Source organism: Egretta garzetta, unplaced genomic scaffold (genome assembly GCF_000687185.1).
Source record: "Egretta garzetta isolate BGI_Z169 unplaced genomic scaffold, ASM68718v1 scaffold426, whole genome shotgun sequence".
In the NCBI taxonomy this organism is placed as follows: domain Eukaryota; kingdom Metazoa; phylum Chordata; class Aves; order Pelecaniformes; family Ardeidae; genus Egretta; species Egretta garzetta.
The window spans coordinates 1,436,644-1,445,229 of NW_009259977.1; the positions used below are offsets into that span (position 1 = coordinate 1,436,644).

At 38.4% G+C, this 8,586-nt stretch overlaps 1 protein-coding gene across 1 annotated transcript in view; it reads right to left on the reverse strand.

The window, feature by feature from the left end:
• The window catches only part of RBFOX1 (RNA binding fox-1 homolog 1), a 1,334,919-nt gene that overhangs the window by 1,166,056 nt on the left and 160,277 nt on the right, over positions 1-8,586 (reverse strand). The window contains exon 2 of the mRNA XM_035895926.1: positions 7,473-7,532. Coding sequence (XP_035751819.1) covers positions 7,473-7,532 — 60 coding nt within the window. The remainder of the gene's footprint in view (positions 1-7,472; positions 7,533-8,586) is intronic.

Sequence of the window (8,586 nt, forward strand, 5' to 3'; positions counted from 1 at the left end):
AGCAGGAAATGACTGGTAGTTTTCTTAAGATGTAAATTGGAAAACACTGATGAGCAACATGCAGAATTTACAATTGCTTCAATTACTCTCATAAACCCTTCCTTTCTTAAAAATGTCAATACTGCAAGATTGCTTTGGGGAGATTATTTCTTTCTGTCTTCTTTTTAATAGTAGTCTGCATTAAATGGATATTCAGCTATTTCCTCAGAAGCAAATCTCTCTCTCAACACAGACACTTCCTTCATAGCTCCCAGGGAACTACACCCACAGTCAAGGGAAGAGAGGATCAATATTTTTAAAAGAAATCAAAAAGCAAGCGTCTTCCCTTACAAATAATAAAATTAACATGGTCCATTTTCAGCCATTTGGTCTTTAACTTAAATACGTTCAGACTGTCAGAATCTCCAAATACAGTAACTGCAACTTAAATTCTTTTAATTTTTGCAAATAATTTGTATTTTTCATAAACTGATTTATGTGCAAAAAACATGTGTGTCTATTCAAACAGGGTCACCACAAATTCTTATTCTGGGTCTGATAGATGACTTCCAGCTAAAATGTTAGCCTGTTCTGAAAGGCTTTGATCTCTCTCAAATGGACAGTTCACGTGCTTCAGGCTAAGAATATCCTCAAGTGCTCTGCAATACGAGGACAGTTAGGAATTCACTTCTTGTTATCTCACCTTTTGTAAACAGTTGCTCTGAGAAGTGTAGTTAGTATAAAAACATTCTATTTTCTGTTAAGGAAATAAGAAGGTGGCGACACAGACAGTTTCACAGAGAGGTATAGGACGTGTTCTGGACTTCGTTGACTTGAACTCCAAGATATCAAAATTATATCCTGTAAAACTTCGTAGCATTTGATATTGATAAAGACATGGAAATTTTCCTCACGCACTCATGCTAATGTGGCCAAGGGGACAGGGTTCCTGTGCACTCTCGGGTAACCCACTATATAAAGATCACTTCTGGAACACAATGAAACTCCATCAGTTGTGACTTTCCCAGGATGCAGTCATACAGCACTCTTCCAAACCAGATTTGCCTCTCTGCAGGGAAACCAGAAGCCTATTACCAGCAAAAGCCACGTACCATTCAGCATGGCATATTACTTAAAGAGCACACCTAACTTCAATCTTGTCCAATTGTTGCTTTCCTAGTAAAATAACTGTCCTGACAAACAATAAAACACTCTTTTTATGCACCTAAGATTTTTGAGCAGCAACTGAGTAAAAATCGTCTTTTCATCCAATAAGGAACAGAAAAAATACACAAATACTCACAAGTTTAACTTAATGTTCTATATTCAAAATAGTTTCTCTTCTATCATTATTATATATACTCTCTGCCACGTGAGAGTAGCACTGCTGAAATACTACTCCATATTCACCAAGAAACACATGTTGTGCTTACCAGATGGACTAGATGGTTTGGAAAAGGCAGCAGTGGCAGTATTTGCCTTTGCAAAGCAAAACCAGAGGCAAGTAGAGAAAGCAAAGGAATTTACCCGCATTTAATATAGCCAAAGTCGAATCTAGTGTAAAGCATTTTTCCAGAAAAACAACTTGTAAACGCAATGGTGGATGGATTTCTGCTCTGAAGTACAATCCGAGTCCTCAAAGAGAGAACACTTCTGTAAATACAGATGGTGAACTACAGTTTCCTACAAATTGTCACTAGATGGCATCTTGTCATCACACTTTACATCTCAGAGTTCATCACCACTGTCATTCCCCCATGACAGAAAGTACTAAGCAGAAAGTGCCCTGATGAGATTTCAGTTTACTGTAGTTCTCAAAATCCTGTGTTTACCATTACGCAATGCATACTATCCTGCTGGAAGCCACCTCAAAAATGGCAAAAAATTAATATTCATAAGTTGGCTCTTACTACACATTGCAATGCATACATAAAAGTGCAGAGCAAAACTATTAAGGGGACTTAAAAGGGGCCTTTGTGGGACAGGGGGGGTAGGTTGGTTTGGGTTTTTTCTAGTTTATATTTCTCATCCATAAGAATTCTCAAAGGTTTTTATCACTGGCTTTTAGAAACATGTTTTCTGGTTTTGTTTTTTAAAAATTCTGTGGTTTGATAATTTACCTTGCTAATGCGAACAGAATACAAAAGAAAACCAAAGAAAATATTAACTAAACTATAAATATTTTAAATATTCATGATGGATTGATTTATTTGCCTTTAAGATAACATTAAAATCATCAAAATGAACAGTATGAGGTTCTGGTAACACAGCTGAATGGACCATTTGATAGGCAGCTATACAATAGTTAAAATCTCGATTGTGCAAATATTTATGCAAATTAATAGCTTTATTAATTTGTTTCCCAGTAGCACATTTTTGCAAGTCCTGACTGAAAAACAAGTAAAAGGAAAAGATTCCAAGGAAAAGCTGGGCAAAATGATCACATTCCCTTTAGTTTCACTCGAAATTATAGAAGCAGAGATTTACAGAACTGCTCTATGCAATGTATACTACACCTTATTTGTTAGAGTCTCTTGCATTCCATCTATGGGAGCGCACTCCACCGCACAAACAGTTTAATACTGCTAGCAGTGAAAAACATTGGCTTCTCAACAGCTTTTACACAACTTTCATGCAGACACACCCTTTTGCTGCTTTTTCTTAATATCCATTTGCTTATTCTTAGATTGAGAGCATGCTCACAAACTCCCCCCTGAAATCCTGAAAGTCTGTTAAATATGGAACTACAAAAAATTGAGTATTTCTAACAAAGGTATTTGTTTTTCTCCTTTGCTTATCCTGAAATTCCTTTTAAAAGAACCTTGTTTCAGTTCATTCAGCCCATAGGGTGGCTTCCTTAATCTTCCAAGGACAAGAGGAGGTGTGAGACCAAATCGGATTGAGATCCTTCAAACATCACTCTGGCTTATCTTTCGTGAGTAACAAAGCAAACAAAAACTTACATAGACACTCAGTCTGTTCACAAGCATCCTCTTCATTGGATCTGTCTTTCCTCTATGTATTGAGCTAACGTCCAACCCCAGCTTTTCTTTCCACACCAAACCCATGAATGTTCAAACCCAAGGATCTTCTATCAAGCTTTACCTAGCATTTCAGCATCTCTCTCAATTCACCTGCTTGTTAGCATTTGAATTTCCAGCTATTGGAAATTATTCTGATTTTATTTAGATTGACTTTTATGTCCTTGGCTAAAGCACAGACACAGAACTTCTGATAGTGAAAGGAAGGAAGGCTGCTAAGAGAACAAAGCTCTGCTTAGTATCATCTCTACTGCCAGCCAAAATGACACCAAACTTTTTTAATACAATGAAAAAAGCCAAATGTCAGCCTCTGTCAACTTATAAAACAGCTACAACTTTGTAGACATCCACATCATTACCACTCTAGGCAAGGCTAACCCTGATAACAAAAATTCAGCAGGGTACGCACCTACTTTAATAATAACACACAAATCATAGCCTGATGGAAGAGGAAGAGGGTATCAATATGTCACAGGAGTTTGAATACTGAAAATGTAAGAATAACTGGTTTGTCTTCATGTCATTTATCATTAAATAACGTTTATAATTTGAGGGTTTTCTCTATACAACCTATAATATTAACACTAACTCATCATCTAAATTATGTTGGAATATTTTCAAGGAGACAATATTTCCAGTTAACCAGGACTGCACCTCCAGCCATTGGGCCAACACATCGGATGAGATTTTTAAAAAACCCAAAAAACAAACCACAAAACCCCCTCCAAAACCAACACACACAGCCCTGTGCAATAACAAGCAGTAACACTGTAAACAAATGAAGATGTAAGGAATAGAAGTCAAGGTCCTCTAAGAGTTTCTGACTTTTCCTATCTGCTGTGGATTAACACACCAACAGACTTCATGTGCCTGGATACTCAAAAGCAGCCAGACATTGTGATGTAAAACTTGACAAAAATCTTCCCACGTTAGGCATCTCAGGTAAAATTTTGAACTCATTCTGAATTCGGTTCACATACAGTGAAACCCATAAAACACTCCTAGATCCACATGATGGAGCTGTACAGAATTTTCCTATACTTTACAGGAGTTCTATACATTAGGTTGAGAATTTTTAGAAAATAAATTATTGGGATTTTCCACAGATTTTTTTTTTTAATTCTCTTAAATTAGATCAGTTCTATCACTTGAGATATCTGCACAATGTACTTTCCCTTCTCCCCTTCACAGAAGATTCTCCCCTCCCACCCAACATATTATCCAAACTCTCTGTGATGATGCTTAGAGAGGACTTGGTTTTTCTTTCAATTCTATTCTTGTCCCTGGTAGTGACAGATTTTTTTTTATTTTTTTTTTTAAAGAATGCTGGTGCTAAGATACATTCCATTCAATAGAAATCTAAAATTTAAAGAAATCCACTTCTTTTTGCAAGTCATTATCTCCAGCTAATAGATATCTCTCCCGAAGCGGCAGTAGAGATAAGGTAATTTCAGGTAGCTGGCACATTTCCATTCAGATCACAGGCAGCAATTCTTGCAGCAATTTTATTTCTCAGCAAAAAATCATTATTATCCCTACTGGATTACCCTAAAGAGTCCTATTTTACTCCCAGTACCTTTTTCTCAACATCTCTTGATTAAAAACGGTACATGGTATTTGTTATCAAATATCAATATATAGACAAGAATTTGAGAAATGGACACTGAGGAAAAGGCAAAGCCATTTCAGAGGATCTGAGAAAAGGAATGAGATTTTAAGATAGCCTAGGAGAAGAGTATGAAACCACAAATAAGAGTACAGCACTTAGAGAAAGCTGTAGGAAAAGGGGCAAAAATGGCAGAATCCTAGCCCAAGCCCAGCCCTCCAGATTCCAGCCTGACAGCTTCCCAAAGCTTCCCAATAGCCATGTCTTCAGTTAGATTTCCTTAGCTCCACAGGTATAACTGATTGCCTGATGAGATTTAAGAACAAAAGAAAGGTTTTAAAAGGCACAACTGCTCAGCTTAATGAAAACATCTTGAATTATTTAACAAACAATCTGTTAAGCAGCTATTGCCTATCAAGAAACATGAAATTTGATAGATCTGGTTCACCACTGAGTTCCTGCTGTAGCTTTATATCACCATAACCCCAGCCATTTCAATAAAGTCTCAATTATATAACACAGAAGTAAATTCAGTCTATGAGTTTCAGCTGCATTAGACTTTCATATAGGATCTGTCACTAAGAGCAGGAAAAGCAGCCAACAATTACTAAAAAAAACCACCCTACCCTGGAAATAAGCCTTTCAGGCTCTGGCGCTGGGGCATTATTCAGTAATTAATTATCGGATCCATTTGAATTCTCATCTGTCAACTCTCCTTTTATTACCAGATTGTTCTATAAGCAATGATCTGGCAACACATTTGAAAAATCTATGTATTCCTTCTCATCCATCACAACAAAGAATTTTCCAAGCAACAACAGAGACAGTGTGATTTCAAGAGAAATAAGCTCAACTCTTGTTATTTTTTATGCCATGGTTGTGTGGCATCAGAAACATCATGAAAACCAGGAAACCCTTCTCTCTTCCCATCGCAACCCTCTTTAGCAGATCAAAAAACACTGCTAAACTTACCTTTATAACTCTTTCACTCACCCAAAAATAAATTTTAAAAGTAATAATTAAAGGTCTATAAGTTACCGAGGCTTCAGCAAGACATCTGAAATCCTGTTTTTTAAGGTGGTACTTTCAAGTTTGAGAACACTTTCTTACAGGCAACAGCAACCAAAGGATTCAGCCATAAATTTAAAAAAAAAAGCCCAAAATCAGAACTTCAGGTTAAGTCTGGCCAACAAATTCTATGAAGTCCCCATTCCACTCCTTCCTGCCCCCCCCCCTTTTTTTTTAAAGGAAAGAGGAAGCTTTTCAATATAAGATGACAGGTGTTTATAAAAACTTATTCTGTGCTTGTAGCAACCATTTTCTATTTTAGAAAATACATTCAGCCAGAAAAACACTACTTCATTCTTCAAAATACGCTTTTTATAGCAATACAAACCTAATTCAATGCAAATATATGAAGCACAAAAGCAAGTTTCTAAAAATAAGCCTTCACCTCTCGATGTTATCTTACAAGTTAACTTTTGACAAACAGAAAGGCTGCGATGTTTTAGTAGCTATTAAATCTTTGGAAAGCTGTTCTAGCGGGAGGGAAGTGTCAGCACAGAAAGAACTACTGGCAGAAGGTATTCTTCCAAAACTTAGTGTATGGAGTAAAAAAGGATTCTGTCAAATCATCGTCATCATCTAAATTAAAAATCTTTTGTATGTATTTTGATCTTTCAAGATATTTTTTATATTTATGTTAAAGTGACTAATCAGTTTCGAAAGGCAGTGATTTCAAACTGAAAGACAGTGTTCATTTGGAATAAGTCCAACCACCTCCTGCTTTCAAGGAACTTTTAGCGTTTAAGGTTCACGTTTAAAATTGCGTTAATCATGCCTGCAAGCAGGAAAAAAAGGTTTGCCAAAAATACTCAAAATATTGTATATTTCCTTATTCTGACATAAATCCACATTCCTACAGCCTCAAGTCTGAGAGGATACCACTTAGATAGTGAGAAGAAAAAAACCAGCCAAATGTGCACAAAGTGAATGTCAATTACTGGCATCATCCAACCAGAGGCATTTGGAAAGGCCCTATGGCATCATAATAGCGTTTGAGAGATACAGAAAAGAGATTAAAGGAACTTGACTGCAATGAATTTTGACCTCTCAGTGACATCGAATGGAGCTGAATATCATCAGCACCTTTGAAAATCAGGCCTATAATACATTAGCATAAACTTATTCTATGGCACACCTATTTCCTGCCAAGCTAGAATATTATATGGAAAATGAAGAAGGATAGGTGCAGGACAGGATGGAGACAGCATAGATTATTTCTATCCCTTAAGCCAATATAAGGTAGTTCATCTTGGTCTGGTCCTGCTCAGTTTTCAAGCAAACAGCAGCATTACTTTTGTGAACACTCTAGTCTTGCATGCCACTGAACTTGTACAAACTTTTGTTTTCCTTTTCTATATATACCCTCAGTCGGGGACATCATCATTACAACAGGGAACTGCAGGGGGGCTTGCAGTTGTACCCCCCCTACGATTTACTCAGACGCTATCCTCCTCTGCCTGGCGGTGAGACACAACCTGAAGCCAGCTCTGTATGTTGATACGATACAGGTAGTGGCACACAAGATAGATGCACTGGGCTATTAATGAACTTGCACTGCAATGACACGCATCAATTTCATTCAGTTTGGTAAGACAGATCTTTGCTATACTATATATTCAAGTATTAAAGAGCATTTAAGCAAATTCAAGCACAATCACTTCAAAAGCAGCAAGGTGTCACAGGTAAAAATTGGTTCCAGTGATTGATGACAGAAGCAATTTAAAAGAAGATCTAACCTCAGTTACAGAATCTAATCTATTCAGCAAAATGCTTCTACTTACTGGACCTTGAGGACTGTTCTTGGCACTGGAAACCTGAGTCATAACATCAGATAGATAGTCCTGAGAAGAGAGAGGGGAGAAAAGAAAATAATCAGAACAGAATAGTTTGCACTTTACATAACAAGAATAAAAATCAGCACTGAGCACCACTATAATTAGGCTCAGAGGAGCCATTAGTAAAACATTTGATTACAGAGGTTTTCATTGCCATTCATCTTTTACATTAAACCTTCTTTACTAAATTACACACTTCTTTGGGTTTACTATAACGATCCCCAAGTAGGCTGGTATTCTTGTCCCTCTTTCAGGAGAGCATGGGTGGGAAGGCCAGGATGATGATAAAGCCGCCACCTTTCAGAAGCTCAGGCAGGCAGCGATGAGATGCCAGAGAGAAGCCCCAAATTGATCAAAAGGGACTTCAGGGCACTAGGGAAAATGGTTGAAGGATCAGGAGCGCAGGTAGTGTTCTCCTCGATCCCATTAGTGTCAGGAGGGAACATTGAAAGGAATAGGAAAACTAGAGCGGTTAACATGTGGCTCAAAGGTTGGTGCCATCGGAGGGGCTTGGGGTTCTTTGACCATGGAGAGGTTTTCATGGCACCGGGCCTGTCAACAACAGATGGTGCCCAGCTCTCTCAGAAGGGAAAAAGGATCCTCACTCATGAACTGGTGGGGCTTGTAGAGAGGGCTTTAAACTAGGCCTGAAGGGGGGAGGGGATATAAACAGGCTCGCTAGAGAGGAGCCTGGGGGTGTCACCCCATTGCTGGGGGTGAAAGCGATAGCCCAGCTCAAGTGCATCTACACTAATGCACGCAGCATGGGCAACAAACGGGAGGAGCTGGAAGCCATTGTACAGCAGGATGGCTATGATGTAGTCGCCATCACAGAAACGTGGTGGGATGCCTCCCATGACTGGAGTGCTGCGATGGATGGCTACAAACTCTTCAGAAGGGACAGGCAAGGAAGGAGAGGCAGCGGGGTGGCTCTGTATGTTAGGGAGTGTTTTGATTGTACAGAGCTTGACGCTTGTGGTGAGGCAGAATGCTTATGGGTGAGGATGAGGGGGGAGGCCAACAGAAAAGATATCCTGTTGGGAGTCTGTTACAGACCACC